The sequence below is a fragment of the Eubalaena glacialis genome, chromosome 13, assembly GCF_028564815.1.
Source record: "Eubalaena glacialis isolate mEubGla1 chromosome 13, mEubGla1.1.hap2.+ XY, whole genome shotgun sequence".
NCBI lineage: Eukaryota > Metazoa > Chordata > Mammalia > Artiodactyla > Balaenidae > Eubalaena > Eubalaena glacialis.
The window spans coordinates 15,031,250-15,049,389 of record NC_083728.1 but is presented as its reverse complement, the minus strand read 5'-3'; the positions used below and the strand labels follow the sequence as shown (position 1 = coordinate 15,049,389).

Below are 18,140 nucleotides of genomic sequence, written 5' to 3'. Positions count from 1 at the left end.
GGGTGCAATGCCTGGCATGTTTGAAGAATGGCAAGATGACCATTGTGGCCAGAGGAGGTGGGGAAGCAGGGGGAAACCAGAAGGAATGAGGGTCAGCTGGGACACAAACAGTTCCCTGGCTCTCCTCCCAGAGCCAAGATGAAGGTGAGGGTGATTTGCTAAATGATGGGCCAGCAGGGGTTGTGGAGCTGGGGATGTGTCTCTTGGGACCCCCTCTGGTCTGGATACCCTTGTGTGGAGTGGCTGCCTCTGATTCACTGTCACATAAACAGCCAGGGTGGGGGGGGCTTTAACACAAGCTGACCTCGCCGCTCCCCTGCGTTAATCCTTGCCATAGCTCCCCGCTGCCCTTGGGATGGAGTTGTACAAGCCCTTTGGCCTGCCCTGCAAGATGCTTGCTGCCTGGCCCCTGCTGACTTCGGCAGCCTCATGCCCCCAACCGCCTACCCTAACTTGAGCTTCAATCCGGCTGAAGTTCTTGTAATTCCTTAAGGATGACTTGCTCTGTCCCACCTCTAGACATTCCCTCTCTTTATTCTCCTCTCTGCCTTCACCTCCCCTGTTCCCACTCTTTTTTAGTCTCACTGAATATTACCTCCAACAGGGAAGCTTCCCAGACCTCCAGGCTCTGCTCCTGTGTGTCCAGGGCCCCCAGGCTCATCCCATTGTAAGGATTACTGCATTTCCCTATCATTTTCTGTTTATTCTCTCTCTCTCTCTCTCTCTCTCCCCCTCCCTCCCTCAGGGGTGTGAGCTCCTGCAAGGCAGGGACCACATCCCTTATTCATCAGGCATTCACGGTGCCTAGCAGAACACCAGGCTGTCACATAAATGAAATGTGTGAGTGACTAGTGAGTGAATGAATGAAAAGCAGCATGAGATACTAGTATACACTCACCAGATTAACACAAATGAAAGAATCTGACAGTACCAACTGATGGTGAGGATATGGTACGATGGACACATGCCTTTCTTCGTGGGGGAAAACAATTTGGCTTTATTTAGTAAAATTGAAGATGAGTTTATTCTGCTCCTCTGTACACTAGAGAAATGTATGCAAAATGGCACTAGGGCACATGCAACAATGTTCAAAGCAGTATCCTCCATAATAGCCTCAAACTGGAAACAACCCAAATGTCCACTGACAGGAGAATAGATAAATCATGGAATACTATACAGCAGTGAAAATGAATAAATTATAGCTACAAGCAACAACATGTGAATTCACAAACATAATTTTGAGAGACAAAAAAGCAAGACACAAATCATTTGTATTGTGTGGCTCCATTTAGATAAGGTTAAAAAACATGAAATTAAACTATAATGTTAGGCGATGCCTACATGGGTGAATCAACCCTAAAGGAATGGATAAAGAAGATGTGGTATATATATATACACAATGAAATACTACTCAGCCATAAAAAAGAATGAAATTTTGCCATTTGCAGCAACATGGATGGACTTACAGGGCATTATGCTAAGTGAAATAAGTCAGACAGAAAAAGAAAAATACTGTATGATATCGCTTATATGTGGAATCTAAAAAATATAACGAACTAGTGAATATAACAAAAAAGGAGCAGACTCACAGATATAGAGAACAAACCAGTGGTTACCAGGGGGGAGAGGGAAGGAGGAAGGGGCAAGATAGGAGGAGGGGATTAAGAGGTACAAATTATTAGGTTTAAAGTAAGCTACACGGATATATTGTACAACACCGGGAATATAGCAAATAATTTGTAATAACTATAAATGGAGTATAACCTTTAAAAATTGCAAATCACCATATTGTGCACCTATGATTTATATAATATTATACATCAACTATACTTCAAGAAAAAAGAAAAGACAAAAGAAAAGCAAGGAGGTGATCACAAAAGCAGATGGAAGTTAACTCCGGAGGAGGGTTTGGGGGGAGAAGTTATGATCAAGAAAGGGCTTGAGAGTGGCATGGACATATACACACTACCAAATGTAAAATAGAGAGCTAGTGGGAAGCAGCCGCGTAGCACAGCGAGATCAGCTCGGTGCTTTGCGACCACCTAGAGGGGTAGGTTAGGGAAGGTGAGAGGGAAACACAAGAGGGAGGGGATGTGAGGATATATGTATAGGTATAGCTGATTCACTTTGTGATACAGCAGAAACTAACACACCATTGTAAAGCAATTATACTCCAATAAAGATGTCAAAAAAATAAAAAAATAAAATAAAGGAATAGCTGGATGGGGAAAAAAAAAAAGAAAGGGCTTTTGGGGGCTTCTAGGGTCCTGGTTGGTGGTTACAGGAGTGTTTGCTTTGTAATTATTTGTCGAACTGGACATTTCTATTTTACATACTTCTGTTTGTGTGTGTATTTCACAATAAAGAAAGAAAGAAGGAGTACATGAATGAATAAACAGCAGTCTTCTGGGGGACCCTGGCCCCTCTGCGCTGCTCTACCCCTTCCGGCTCAGGGCTGGCACAGAGCATCACACAACTGGGCAGAAGACTGGGTGGTCCCCGCCCCTCCACACGGTGCTTTGAAGCTTCCCATTGGTGAGTGGGGCTGGGCTGGAGGAGTGGCTGGGGGCGACTGCGGTACCAGGCTCCCTAGCAACGACGTGGAGCTGGCTGGCGGGCTCTGCCCACCCCGCTATGCGTCTGGACTGAGGCGCTTAGGCTGCGATGTGCTCTCAGCTAAGGGATTGGATTCCCTTATTTCTCGGGGGTCAGTCCCCTGTGGCGGGGCCTAATGTGAGAGCAGCAGACCTCAAGTAATGACTCGCCCGATAGGAATCAGCCCAGCTCCCCACCGCATTTAGTCTCTGCCAGCTTTGGCGCTTCTCCCGCGCGGCTCAGCCTGAACCTGGGACAGAGGGGCTGGCTGGGCTGATGGGGAGGTGGGGGACTGAGTCAGAGAAGCCGTCTCCACCCTGTTGTGCCTGGGGAGACAGAGAGTGGAAAGGCCTCCTAATTCAGGAGCACGGAATCCTGCCCTCCAGGCTCAGAGGAAAAGGGTAAGACCTGTCACTCCAGACCTTGGCACCTCCATGCACAATTATAGGTGTCACTCGGCTTGGGCATGGCTGCAGCCTCTGTCTATATCCCTAAGATATCCTTGTATCTGTCCTCCCACCTCCAATGTCCCTTTGCAAGTTTGGGTCAGTAGCAGATCACACACACAGTAAGCAGGACAGGGGTGTGTGCAAGGGCCAGTAGGGGTGGGTGGACAGACAGGGGCTCACTCTTGGCAGGAACCAAGGTGAGGGGTGGGAAGGTAACCGCGTTACTTGGATGTATGGAAAATCAGACAACTTTGAGGCCATCCCCTGCAAGAAGCGTGGTTGGAGAGGGGGGCAGGGGGTAAGTGCGTGACTTGGATGGATGGACACAGACAGATGGGGGAGTCCCTCTATGGCGGGAAGCCTACAAGGCAGCTTGGGGTCAGTGGGTGGCTTGGAGGGATGATCAGACAGACACACGGATCTGCCTCCTCCCTCTGGGAAGGCCTCACTCACTCTGCGGGAACCGGGGCGGGTTGTCGTTGACGTCGGTGACCACGATGGTGACGGTTGTGGAGCCGGAGAGGCCGCCCAGCTGGCCCGCCATGTCGGTGGCCTGGATCACCACCTCGTAGCGCTCCTGGCTCTCGCGGTCAAGGTCAGGCACGGCTGTCCGGATCACGCCTGTGGATGAGGGAGGGTGAGGCCAGGGATGCCCCCCTGCCAGCTGCCAGCTGATATGGAGACCCCTCCCCAGGCAGAGGCTGGGCTCGTTCAAGTTCAGGAGGGGAGCGGCTGATGCAGAAGACACGGATATGGCCACTGTGCAGGTGTGGGGCCCAGCAGCCAAGACACACAGACACACACACCCCCCCACACACACACACGTGCTTCTATAGATATGCTCACAGATAACTCAGATTCTATGCTACACACACACACACACACACACACACACACACACACACGTGCTTCTATAGATATGCTCACAGATAACTCACACAGATTCTATGCTACACACACACACACTACTCTTTCACACATACACATACACACAACTATCAGATTCACACATACACACTTTAAAATACACCCTCCCACACACTCGTACACATACACAATTTATACACACACACACACACGTGCTTATATAGATATACTCACAGATAACTCAAACAGATTCTATGCTACACACACACATACACTCACACACACGTGCTTCTATAGATATGCTCACAGATAACTCACACAGATTCTATGCTACACACACACACACACACACACACACGTGCTTATATAGGTATGCTCACAGATAACACACAGATTCTATGCTACACACACACACACGTGCTTCTATAGATATGCTCACAGATAACTCACACAGATTCTATGCTACACACACACACACACACACACACGTGCTTATATAGGTATGCTCACAGATAACTCACACAGATTCTGTGCTACACACACACACACACACACACACTACTCTTTCACACATACATATACACACAACTATCAGATTCACACATACACACTTTGAAACACACCCTCCCACACACTTGTACACATACACACACATTTATATACACACATACTAACACACACTCTCAAACACACACTCACACGCAACACAAACGCAGTAGAATATAGACTATTGGGTTTACTAAAAAGAGGCGTAGGGACTAGAACACCAGGCGCTGTGTGACCCCCCTGGGCTACCGATCCCACTTGTGGGGCTTCGGTTTCCCCATGTGACGGGGAACCTGCAATAACTCTCTGCAGGAGCCTGGCCCGTGTCTGATTTGTCTCTGGGTCAGTGGCGCTCAGCCCAGAGCCAGGCCCGGAGTGGCAGCTCAGTGAGTGTTTAACAAAATGAACTGGACTCACACCCACCCTCAGACACACTCACTATGGAGTCACACTTACATGCACACAAACACTGATATGTCTCACACACTTACGTACTACATACGTAACACACATGAGGTCACTCGCACACGCATAGCTACTGCACTTATTCCCCCCCCGCACACCCCTCCACGATTAAATCATCCCCCTGCCCTGGGGGTCCCAGCCCCTTCCTCTCAGGCCTGGCCCTAGATTCTCTGTCCAGGCACCAGCTAATCGCTGATCAGACAATCCTGCAAGCTGTTAATGGAAGCAGGGGGAGGGGCGGCAGGAGTCGGGGTGGCCACAAGATTGATTCCGTGCAGGGGAAGGCTGGGCTTCTTGTCTCCCTGCCAGTGGGAGACCAGGGGGGAGGGGGAAGTGGATGAGCCATTCAGAGCCTCCCCCTCCCACCCCCCACCCCGCGACCCACTCCAACCTGCGAGCACCAGGTGGTGACAGGTGGTGCCCAGGGCCTGAGCGCCAGGTGGAGTCACGCACCAGCAGCCCCATGATGTGCCCCATAATACCCAATCTCTCACTCCTGATGTCCCCAGACAGCCCCTAGATGCCAATAAAGGCAACGGAATGGGAGGAGAGGCTGGAGTGTGTGTGTGCGTGTGTGTATGTGTGTGTGTGTGTGTAGCTGGGGGAGCCAGGGGTGGGCACCTAGGGGGTGACCCTGCTTTTGAGGGATCCCATGGAGATATGGAAAGTGTAGTCTGTCTAATCAGGGGTCATACAGACTCTCTATCAGGAGCCTTCAAGACTCCTCAGTAAGCTCCCTCTTGACCCCTCCTCAGCCGGGACTGGTCTTTCCAAGGGCAGGGGAGACTTGGAAGCAGATGAACTTGGGATAAATCCCAGATCTGCCGTTTGTTGACCATGTGATCTTGAGCAAATCCTTTCACCTCTCTGAACCTCAGTTTCCTTATCTGTAAAATGGGACAATCACAATACCTCCCTAAAGAACAAGATTCTCCAACTTGGCACCATGGACATTTTGGGCAGGATAATTCCATCCACTAGATGCTGGTAGCAGCACCCTCCCTGCCCAACCCTAGTTCCAGACACTGTCAAATGGTCCCTGGGGACAAAATCGGTTGAGAACCACTGGTTCAGAGTTTCATCTCATGAGGATTGCATGTGACAATAACAACAATTACTGACACTGATGTGCATCTGAATGAACTGCCTCATTTGATCTTCTCAACACCCCTAGGAGGAAGGTGCTGTGATTATACCCAGTTTACAGATGAGGAGATGGAGGCACAGAGAGGTTAGGTACTGGCCCAAGGTCACACATGTAGAAAGCGCACAGTCAGGATTCCAGCAGGCACTCTGGGGCCAGAGTCCATGCTGTGGACTGCTCTGCCGGACCACTGTAAGGACGGAGAGTCCCCGCCCAGACCGCCTGGTATCCCCCCTCCCCCCCCCCACCAGGTACAAGGGGAGAGCCCAGGCCTCTGACAGAGCAATGCTGTTTATGTGGTCCTGTCTCAGCTCATGAGATAGCCCCCGTGCTCGTCTCAGTCCTAATCAGGCAAGACATGCTTCCAATCACGCAGCAGGCCCCTTTGTCCCTTCTCCCTGGTGCTGCACCTCAACACTGGGATTGTCAGAGGGATGCCCTTCTAGGGATGAGGATGGGGCCCAAGGCCTTGGCTGGTCTCTTAGTTGAGTGTTTGCAGTCCTGGACAGCAGGGGCTGTACTGGGAAGGTGGGCCTGTCATGTCCTCTCCCCTGGGGGGCTGGAAGGAGAGAAAGAGCAGAAAGGGAAAAGAGAGGAGAGGAAGAAGGATGAAGGTGGCAGAGAGGGAAGAAGAGAGAGAGAAGAAAGACAGACAGAGGGCAATCTAGTGAGCGTTAGAGGGGAAAGAGACAGAGAGCCACGCGCTCAGAGGCAAAGAGGAAGGGAAAGGAGGGGAGGAGAGGGAAAGGGAGACCCACAGAGACAGAAAAAGAGAGAAGGAAAGAGGGGAGCAGTAAAGCCAGAGAGAAATACACACACGCAGGAGGAGGCAGTAAGACACAGATCCACAGAGAGACAGAGACCTGGAGAGAAACAGAGAGAGAGAAAGAGGGGGAGAAAGCAAGACGAAGAACAGCAAGGGCAGCGTGAACAGAGCTTCTCAGGGACACCAGAGAGGCAGACGGACAGCAAGGGGTGGAGAAAGAGGGTGGGAGGGAGGAAGGAGAGGGCAGACAGATGGACTGATGGGGGAGTGATCACCGGGCCAGAGACGTGGTAGAGGGCTCCCGGTGTGAGCCAGGCAGAAAGGCAGGAGGGGTGCGGGCCAGTTGAACACTTACTACGTGCTAAGCTTTGTGCATGTCATTTACACCTAGGATCTCACTGATGCGGAGGCTGGTGATGGGATCGGGGCCACTGTACATCTATGAGCTTGTGGACCAAAAGCTCAGCGACCCTCACTCTGAGTGGGGCTCGGAGCAGGGGTCTGGCTGAGGTGTACCCCTGTGGGTGAGGAGCCATACTTATGTGGCCGGCCTCCTTGCTGCCCTGTCACTTCCAGCTCCAGGGGAACTGGGGACACTGAAGTCTTCTTACCTGGAAACAGGTCATGAAGCCGTATTGAGTGTGTGATTAGATGCCATCTCTGGGTAAATAGGAGGTTGGTACCCTGAGGCCATGCTGCCTCTGGACCCTGTTCCAGGAGTCACACCCAGTGATAGGTTGCTATGGTAATAGCTCCTGATGAACTACGCCTGCTGGGATCCACATCCTTGGGTCATCCCCTCCCACACTGACTCTGGCCTTGGCCGTGCGACTTGCTTTGGCTAATGGGACATTAGCGAGTGTGACAAAAGCAGAGGCTTGATAAGCCCTTGTGCACTGGGGCTTGTCCTCTTGGAACCCTGAGACCACTGTGCTGTGAAGAAGGCCAAGATGAAAAGCCACGTGGTAGGCCCAGCCATACCAGCTGTCCTAGCTGACCTGCCAGCTGACTGTTGCCATGGGAGTGACCCCCGCAAAAGAACTGCCCATCCATCCCACAGAATTGTGACACATAATAAATCGGTGCTGTTTAAGCCACCATGTTTGGGGACGGCTTGTCATATAGCGGTAGATAGGTTAACAGAGAAATCGAGCTCCCCAGGCCGCCCCTCTTTGGGGCTCACTCACACAGCTGTGTTTCGCTGCAGGGTCATCTGGCTGGAAGGTCCAAGATAGCCTCATGTACATGCCTGGCAGTTGACCCTGGCTATTGGCCAGACCTTCTCTCATCCTCCAGTGAGCTGGGCTGGCTTCCTTATATGGTAGTCTCAGGCCCATGTTCCAGGAGAGAAGAGTGAAAGCTGCAAGGTCTCTTAAGGCCTAATCTGGGAATTTGCAGAACATCACTTCTGCTACATTCTATTGGCCCAAAGCAAGTCATGAGGCGGCCCAGATTCAAAGGGCAGGGAAATAGACGCCTCCTCTCCCACTTGATGGGAAGAGTGGCACAGTCACTTTACTAAGAGGCCAGTTCAGGGATGCGAGGAACTGAAGGCATATTTTGCTATCTACTCTGTTCCACTTCCCACTCCTGATGCTGGGAAAAGCGTATTGGAGGCTGGTGCCCTCCTGGGGGGCCTGGGGGAAAATTCCCAAATCAGCTGATGAAGTTGTTCTTAAACCATCTGGCTCTGAAAATTCATTCACTGACCCATTTATTCGACCCTTACTGAGGGCCTACTATGTGCCAGGGCTACACAGGGTCAGTCATATAAGAGGCACTTTGGGATTTTGAAGGACTTTGGAGTCAGACAGGTATGGGTTCAAGCCTTCTTTCCACCATTTATACGTTATCTGTCCTCGGGCAAGTTCCTAACTCTCTCTGAGCCTCAGTTTCCTATTCTTTCAAATGGGGATACCCAGTTGGAAGGGCTGTTAAGAGGGTTAAATGAGACAAAGCTTCCAGCAGCAGGCCCCACATTTTGGAGATGCCTTGATGATTCCCCCTCCTCAAGTCCTGGGTTGAGGACCTCATAAATCAGTTCCACAAGGGCTGAGATTCATGTTGGTCTTGTCCATCCATCATCTTATCTATAGGGTCCGGCATATAGTAGGTGTTCGATAAACATTTTGACTTACTGACCTACAACCATAGACCCTCTGCCCGCCTCTCGCAGCCTGGGTGTAGTTGTCTCTTTGTATTTGGCTTCTCTGTTGGATCAAAAGCACCATGAAGGCAGAAACCAGATCTAGTACATCATCCTGATCAGGATGTGGCACTTACAAAGGTTAGTTTCATTCCCTCCCAGGAAAGCAAACATCTCTGGCTCAATTGAGAATTTTCAGCAGCTATCTTGAAGTCTCTGAGAGAGAGAGGCTTTCTATTCTTGCTGGGGTGGTGGTGAGCGGGGGCTGGTAATGAGAGCCTGGCCCCGGCTCCCCACAGCCTTGTCCTCACCGGTCGCCCCCAGTTCCAGCTGTTGTCCTCCCCGCCCCCGCCGTCCCCTCCAAACGCTGCAGAAGGGGCCCTGGAGCCCAAGTGACGCCTCATTAGCCCGCAAATGCCATCCCTGTTTTCCCTGTTGGGGGGTCTACGGGCAGGCCTGGCCTTTAAAACACACAAGTTAATTCTTCCTCTGGCACGAGCCTCATGGCGCCCCGCCTCCTCCCTTCCCTCACACCTTCCTCACAGGCCCCGTTCCGGCTCTGCTCCCTGCTCCCTGCTATCTGCACAGCGAGAACAGACTGTACCTCGCAGCAGCTGCTAAATATAGACCCGCATGAGCGGAATATTCCTGGCTGGGGAAATGGAGCTGGGGCTGGAAATGGCATCAGGGTGGCTCCTACCATGGGGCCGAAGGAAAGGGGAGGAAAAATCGGGTCCTTCCTGGGCAATGTCTACAAAGACCCTTCCAAACAGAGAAAGTTGAAGGACCCTAGAAACAAGGACCCTGTTTGTGTTTCTTCACTTGCCTTGCCTGGTGCCCACTTTCTGGCTTCTTGAGAACTGTTTCTGCCCTCCCAGGCTCCATGGCCTCGCACTTGCTACCCTCCTCCCGACTCTCTGCAGTGGGGGATGTTCTTTCTTAGAACCTGGCCGTCCTCCTCACTCTGGAGTCTGATGCTTCATCTGCCCACCCCTGCCACCTCCCAGACTGAGTCCTGGCCCTTCCCTTATTTCTGTGTTCTGTCTTTTCCTCCCCACCTTAAAGCTGATCAACTCTAAGGACCTCACCTCCTCAGGTTGAATGGATGAAGGCTTCATCATCATCATCATCATCATCATCATTATCCCCATCATCCCCCTGGTTTACGTTTAGGTACCAGGTATTGCACTGAGCATGTCAGTATCTCTCCTAGATACGAAGTGGCTCACACCCTCACTTCATTCAGGACTCAGTCCCAACGTCACCTCCCCAGAAAGGCCTGTCCTGATTTCTTCATCTAAGTCTACTCTCTTACCCTGTTTATGTGTCTTCCTAGCACTCATTGCTACTCCACATTATGTTGTATGTTTATGTGTTTATTTTCTGTATTTCCTACTTAAATAAAAGCTCCATGAGGGTAGGGTGTTGGGTTTCCCTGCTGCTGCCTTCCTAGAGCCTAGAGCAGAGCTGGGCATGTACAGGACTCAATAAAGAGTTGTTGAATGAATGAATGAACTGCCCCATTTGATCCTCACAACAATCATGTGAGATGAGTATTATTATCTCTGTTGTGTACATGGGGAAACCAAAGCTTAAAGAGCCTCAACCATTCTTGGAGCTTTAGGCCCATATTTCAGGAGGCCCATTCTAGATGTTTCTTTCCTCCTCTTCTCTCATCTTAAAGCCAATATAGTTAAAATTGAATTAATTGGCTCTATATCAGATCCTGGAACACATTCAGTAACTCCTCTGTCCCTAGACAGTTTTCTTTTTTTTTTATAAATTTATTTATTTATTTTTGGCTGCGTTGGGTCTTCATTGCTGCACACGGGCTTTCTCTAGTTGCGGCGAGTGGGGGCTGCTCTTTGTTGTGGTGTGCGGGCTTCTCATTGAGGTGGCTTCTCTTGTTGCGGAGCACGGGCTCTAGGCATATGGGCTTCAGTAGTTGTGGCTCCCAGGCTCAGTAGTTGTGGCTCGCAGGCTCTAGAGCGCAGGCCCAGTAGTTGTGGCACGCGGGCTTAGTTGCTCCGCGGCATGTGGGATCTTCCCGGACCAGGGCTCGAACCTGTGTCCCCTGCATTGGCAGGCGGATTCTTAACCACTGTGCCACCAGGGAAGCCCCCCTAGACAGTTTTCTTAATCCACGTTCCTCCTTCTGTTTCTGTAGGTGGTGCCCCTTCCCATCCTAGGTTCCAAAGTTAGGAACCCCCAGATTCCTCCCTGAATATAGTCCCGTACATTCATCCAGGCCTCCAAGGTTTGCCCTTTGCAGAATCTCACTGTCATCCCTCATTCTCCCTCCTCAGTATCTCAACTAACCCTCTCTACCAATCCCGTATCATCTCTGGCTCCCTAACTGGATGAAGCAGGTTAAGGGGTCTGGGTGGGTGCTGAGAAAGGGTGCAGGCTTTGGCTTTTGTCTTTCGGGGCTCTCTGCTGGGCACTCCAGGCTCCTGGGTCTCCCTGAATTCAGTTCCTGCCTCTGAGCCATGCTATACAGTGGCAGCCCGAGGGATCTTGTTAAAATGAAAACCTGAGCACGTCACTTCCCTGCTTAAAAGTCATCAGTGAATCCACAGTGTTGGTGAGGGGGAAGGGAAATAGGCTCTCTCGTAATCGGGTCTTCAGGAGTGTAATCTGGTACATTTCCTCATTATCTATCCAGATTCCAAACGCACTACGCTCTTTGACCCAGCTTTTCCACTTCCTGAAAATAATCTTGCAGATACATTCACACAAGCACAAAATGATATATATATGAGGTTATGCACTGTAACACTGTTCGTCATAGAAAAAGATTGGAAACAGTGTAAGTGTCCATCAATAGGGGATTGGTGAAATAAATTTTAGTGTATCCACAACAGCTGTTAAATAAAAGAATGATGAAGCTCTTTATGTACTGATATGGAATAATCTTCAAGATGTATTGTTAAGTGAAAAAGGCAAGCAGTGTGTATAGTGTGTGTTTATAGCTACCATTTGTGTAAAAACAAACCCAAATACATGTACCTATTTTCTTGTACATGCATAGAATAGCTCTGGAAAGATACACAAGAAAATTACATTGGTTGCCTTGGGGATACAGATTGGGTGGCTGGGGGACTAGAGGGGGTGAAGAATTTCCACTAAATACAAATTTGGACTTTTTGAATTTTGAAACTTGAAATGTATTATCTATTTAAAAAAAAAAAACCTCAATATTTTTCAAGTGAATGAGTTCAAGGTCTCATAGGATATATATACCAAGTGGCTACCTATGGGGTTGCAATTACTGGGGATGAGGGTGGGAAGCCCTTTCTTCCTTCCTTCCTTCGTCTCTTTTAAAAAACATTTCTTTAATGTTTGAATGTTTTCTAAAACGTATTAGTTTCACAAGGAGAAAAAAATAATGCGGATATCATGTGTAAGAGAATGCAATTATAGACTGGAATCCTCAATCCCTCCCCCTAAACAAAACAAACACACACAAAAACCCCAAACCCAAATCCATCAAACACCCTCCCACCCCACTACCCTTAGAATAAAATAAGTGCTTCAGCCCGCTTCAGACGGGGCAGTCAGGCCCCTGCCAGCCTCTCTACATTACCTCTCAACAAGCCTCTTCTCCAGTCCTGAGATGCTTACAATTCCCCCCATGCGTCAGGCTGTTCTCTTCCTCCCAGTTTTGCCTGCACCATGCCCTCTGCCTGGAATGCCCTTCTCTGAATCTCGGTCTGGCCAACACTTTCTTATGCTTTGGAGATGGCTGCTCCCGCCTCCAAGAAACTTGCATCCTAATTGCCCACACAGATGCCTGTCCCCCTGCCCCCACTGGACTGCGAGCCCCATGATGGCATCTGATAAACATTCTGTGGTGTCTGATGTCTCATCCCCTGCCTTCTCCTGTCCCTGGGACAGTGAGAGCACTGCCCTTGTCATCGGCAGCCGCTCCCAGCTGTGGGACCTTGAGCGAACCACTTCATCTATCTGTTCTCCCTGCCACTCTCACGAGGCCCCTCGGAGATGTACTCAGGTTCTAGCCTCAGAGCGAGTGACGTGGGGGACGGTGCGTGGGAGCGCTGCACCATTGCTTGGTGATGGGGGGGGAGGGCAAGGAAGTCAAGAAGCCATCCTTCCCTAACGGTCTCGGCCTCGGTCTTCCCATCAGATCCTTAACAACTGCCACCTGAACAGCTTTCACAACTGCCAAAAAGGTGCCTTTCACCGGCCGACGGCCGTCCCCCCTCACCTCCGGCCCCCAGCGACACTTATGACCATGACCGACCCCGTCTGGGCTGCGGACACGCCTGCCTCAGTTTAGCTCCAACGGCAAGAGGGGCCACTGAGCTCAGACCTCTGAAGTCCTTTCAGGGGGCCCATAGTGATAGCCTCCTGCCTTTTTGTTTCCGCACCAGTCTTGCAGGCGCCCCCCACTCTATTTTTTTCTTCTGCTCCTCGGTCCTTCTCTCTTCCTGCCTGGCCGCCCTCCCTCTCCGCGACCCTGGGGTCTCCTGGAGCCAGAAAGATGCCTCGATGTCCTCTGTCCTAACCTCAGCATTGTTGGTTGGAACGCTGAGAGAAGACTTCCGCCCGCCCCCTCCGGCCCCGCCCCTTGCGCCACGCCTCTGGTTCCGCCCCGGCTCCGCCCCTTTGGCCTGGCCCCGCCCCTCACCGGTCTTGGGGTCCACGGTGAAGTGGTGCTCGCCATCCAGCACGCTGTACACCAGTCGAGCGCTGCTGCCGTACGTGGGGTCATCCGCATCCGAGGCCATCACCTGCATCACCGACGTGCCTGGGCCCGGCGGACCAAGCGAGACAGGGGTCAGCTGGGGCCGCTGTGCTCGTCCTCCCCATCGCTCCCCACCCCCAGAGAAGCTGGGAAAGGAGACCTAGGCCGGAGGTCACTGAAGCCAATCTCCTCACAGTCCTCATCCCCACATTAAGCCCCAACCCGCTTCCAGATCTGGAGCCTTCCCAGTGGCACAAGCACGATCGTGGAGTCAGATCTGGATTCAAATCTCCCTTCGGCGGTTCCCAGCTGTAAAACTCTGGCAAGGGAAGACAGCCTCTCTGCATCTCAGTTTCCTCACCAGCAAAATGGGGACAGTCCTAGTCCTTGGTTCATGAGGGAACACATTTTAAACTCCCAGTGCAGAACTCAGAGCAGTATCTCAGTGGGTGGTGGAAATGGTTATTTTCACCAATTAAGGTCATCACAGAGTTAGAGCTAACACTGGAAACCAGGCAATTTACTCCCAAAGCAGGGGTCCTTCTACCCATCCCAGCCCCTCCTGATTTCTCAAGGGAATTCTGCCTCCTTCCTCCCACATCCTAATCCCCCCCCCAATCCCACCATGGGGGTGTGTGGGCATCCCAGAAGGACAACCAAGTTCACTGGGGCTCAGGGGCCAGTGTCTCTTGGGCCCCAGGCAGAAGAGCAGCAGCCAGCTCTCCCTTTGGAAGTAGCTGGCTGTGGGTCCTGGTGCCCTCCTCGCCCCTCCTCCCGGGTGCCCAGACAGTTCCCGCCCCCGACACACACACTTCTCCTCATGCTCTGCACGTAGGCTGCTGGGGAGAGTATAAATTGGATAAAAGTCCATCAAACAGCGGCAATTAAGTTATTGATTTTTGACGCTGCCTCATTAAACTGGGAGCTCCTCTCGGCCTGTCGCAGAGATGGCTCTAATTTGACATCATGTTCAATTTGACGAAAGCAGGGCTTGGGATGTGAGGCTGGACAGGGTGGGGGTGATGGAAGGGGTGGGGGAGGGGCTGAATGGAAGGATGGGCAAAGCCGTGTGGTCCATCCAAACCTTTCCAGATAGGAGGGCGTGAGATGCAAGCCCCAAGAGGGAGTCTTGGGGGCTCCGGATAGGACCCAAGGGGGATGAGACTCAGACCTCACCTCAAGGAGATGCCCTCTTCTGGGTGCCCTGATGGTGAGGGGATGGGGCCCAGGCCTCCTGAGGTTCTGGGTAGGGCCCTCCTGGTGGGTTGGGCTCTCTGGGCCAGCGGGGCGGCATGCTGGGGGGTGAGGCCAGTTCACTGCCTGGCTAATGAGTGAGGCTCTGGAACTGCTACCGCAGCAATTCTGCTAAGCCCAGCTGGCCACCCGCCTCTCCCGCCTCCAGCCTGGGGCCCTCGATCACTCCAGACAGACACATATATTTATTTTTCACTCTTTTGCATTTCTCATTTCCCTCTCCGTGTCCCCCCTCCCAGCCTCCTAAACCGGCCCTGCAGTGCACCTCTCTCTTTGGTGGCTCCAGCTCTCCATCAACCATGTCACAGTTGCCTGGAGAAGCTGGGGAAGAGGTTTGGGCAAGCCCCCTCCTTCTTGATGCGTGGAACTCAGGGGTCTCCTATTCAGGGCAAGGGCATGATCCCAGGTGCCTCCTCTTAAACAGAGAGAGGAGAAAGAAATAAACCCTACTGAGCACTCACTACATGCCTAGCTTCCCAGCCACTTAAATCCATCATCTCTAATTCTCATAGCATCTCTGAGAGGCAGAGTGGGCCCCTCTAAATTACAGGTGAGGAAAGAGGTCAAACAGGGGGAAAGACTCGACTGAGGGCACAGACTGAGGAAGTGGTGGGATCTGAACCCAGGACTCTCTAAGGCCAAAGTCCTCTGGGAGCCAGAGTCAGCACACACACACACAGTGACTCTGGACGGTGGCCTGTTGTACTGAATCACAATCAGTGACTCTGCCGCTTATTAGCAGTTTGGCCTTGGGCCTGTCATGAACCCCATTTTTGCCTCAATTTCCTCATTTGTGAAATGAGGGCGAGAGTACCACCAAACTCCTGGGATTGGTTTCAGAATTCAAATAGGTTTCTGTATTCAGCACCGAGGACAGTGCCTATCCCATACTAAGACCTCAATAAACTCAGGTTGTTGCTGTCCTCTCAGCAGACGCTGCATGCCTGTATACAGTGGCACAATCAAGCCTCCCTCACAGACAAGCTGAAATGAGAGACGGTACATAAAGCATCAGGCTCATGGTGGGTGCTCAATAAATAGTAGCTGTTGTAAGAGTTATGAGAGAGGGTCTCCCTGTCACTCTCCTCTGCACGTTCCCCTCACCCCCTGGGCAAGGCACAGTGCTGGGCTGAGTGACTCCCCAGGGACAAGCATGAGCTCTCTCTCTCTCTCTCTACCCCTGGCTGCATCCCAGGGACTCCCGCGGGGATGACGGAATCATTTCCCCGATCTGGGATTCTTTATTGCAGCCATTACAGTTAATGCCGACACGTGGGGATGGCAAAGGGTCAGTGATTCACCACTGATTCCCCAAGGCCCCACAAGCCCTCCCACCTTCTTCACAAGTCAGCAGCTCCCCAGAATCGGCAGACAAAAGGGTGCCAGGGTTGTGGCTGCTGTAGGACCACCTTGTGCCGTCCCCCTAAGTTCAGCAGTTTGCATCTTGCGATGCGCCATCACGGCCATTCTCTCCTTCAGTCCTCACACCAATTCTCTGATGTAGATGCAGTGGTATGCTGGCAAATGTTTAACCATTGGCTCTGGGGGATGGAGGGGTAGGGAGGAATTCCCTGCTTTGTAGTGTTTGCTGATTTCTACGGTGTAAATACTCTCACCATGGCCAATTTCAAGCTATGAATGTGGTATCAAGTGGCTCATAAAACTCCTGAAAATCAATATTTGGCTCTCATGAGCTGATATGAGCCGACTCCAGAACAATCCTGCATCACTTGCTTTTTACAGATGAGGAAACTGCTATGCACAGTGAAGGGTGACAATGTAAATTAATGATGAATAATAATGAAACCCATTATTATATACCCTTATTCAATGATAATGATAGATTAGGTTTATTAAATAACTTCTTTGTGCTACATACTATAATAAGCCCTTTATGTATAGTATCTCATGGAATTCATATAATAGAGCCTTGAAGTAAGCTCTATTAAGATTTCCACTTTGCAGACGAGGAAATGGAGGCTGAGTGAAGTTTCGTAATGAACCCCTTTTGCCTCAATTGCATCATTTGTGAAATGGGGGTAATATTACTACCAAGCTCTCAGGACCGCTGTGAGAACTCAAATAGATTTCCTTGTTCAGCAGCAAGGACAGCCCCTGGCTAAATTCATCTGGCAAGGAAATAGGAGAGGCAGGATTCAAACCCAGGTCGATCTGATGTCAAAACACACATGTATCTTGCCTTATAAGGTTGTAGGAGAGGGAATCAGTAGGAGCAGAAGTAGATAGGCAAATGAGAGAAGAGTCAAAGAAAGGAGAGGGAGGGAAGGGCAGGGGAATAGCAAGGAACTGGGTTCAGGATTCTCGCTCTCTGCCAGCTGGTTCAAGCCCAGACTTCCAGAAGCAGGGATGGGATTGGCTAGAATGAGCCATTTGCTGTCCATGGTGCTGCCACCCGGTCCTGCTACGCGGGATTAAGGGCCTAATTCCAGGCTGGCATAGGAAGGGTTGCCCAAAGGATTCTCGGGTAAACAGCATCTCAGAGCCCAGGGTTCCATGTGGAATGTTGGCTATGAAAAGGCTGGTCCTTGGAGAGCACAGAAACCAGTGGTTCTCAACCTGGCTGCACATTAGAATCTCTTAGGAGCTTTAAAGTAAAACTGATGCTGAGCCCCCATCCCAGACCAATTTAATAGAGCTCTCTTGGGGTGGAGCACAGGCAAGGGGACTTTAAAACCTCCTTCAGTGATTCTAAAGTGCATTCCAGACTGAGAACTGATGCCCTAGACCCAGCCTTTGATTGAACTGATGAGCAAACTGAGTCACAGAGAGGCTCAATGACTTTCCCAAGATTAGGTTATTAGTAAGTGGTAGGGAAAGATTCAAACCCACAACACTGTAGCCAGCATGTCACCCTCCTGGACTCACTGTGCCTGTACTGAGACTGGCACCCAGAAGGAAGCAGCAAGGATGACACAAGCCACCAAATCAGCATGAGAAGTTGGACACTCCTACAAAAAGGTGCCCCTCACAACTTCATGGAGACTGGGTGGACTTTGGCATCAGAGAGTCCTGGGTTCAAATCCCACCACTTCCTTACTCTGTGCCCTCAATCAAGTCTTTCCCCCTGTTTGACCTGTTTCCTCACTGGTAATTTAGAGGGGCCCACTCTGCCTCTCAGAGGTGCTATGGGAATTAGAGGTGATGGATTTAAGTGGCTGGTGAAGCCAGGCATGTAGTAG

General features: G+C 51.0%; 1 protein-coding gene across 1 annotated transcript in view; it reads right to left on the bottom strand.

Moving 5' to 3' along the window:
• The window catches only part of CDH22 (cadherin 22), a 70,842-nt gene that overhangs the window by 34,118 nt on the left and 18,584 nt on the right, over positions 1-18,140 (bottom strand). The window contains exons 3-4 of the mRNA XM_061208630.1: positions 13,630-13,749; positions 3,498-3,665 (exon numbers count right to left, since the gene is read on the bottom strand). Of these exons, the coding sequence (XP_061064613.1) occupies positions 3,498-3,665; positions 13,630-13,749 (288 nt within the window). The remainder of the gene's footprint in view (positions 1-3,497; positions 3,666-13,629; positions 13,750-18,140) is intronic.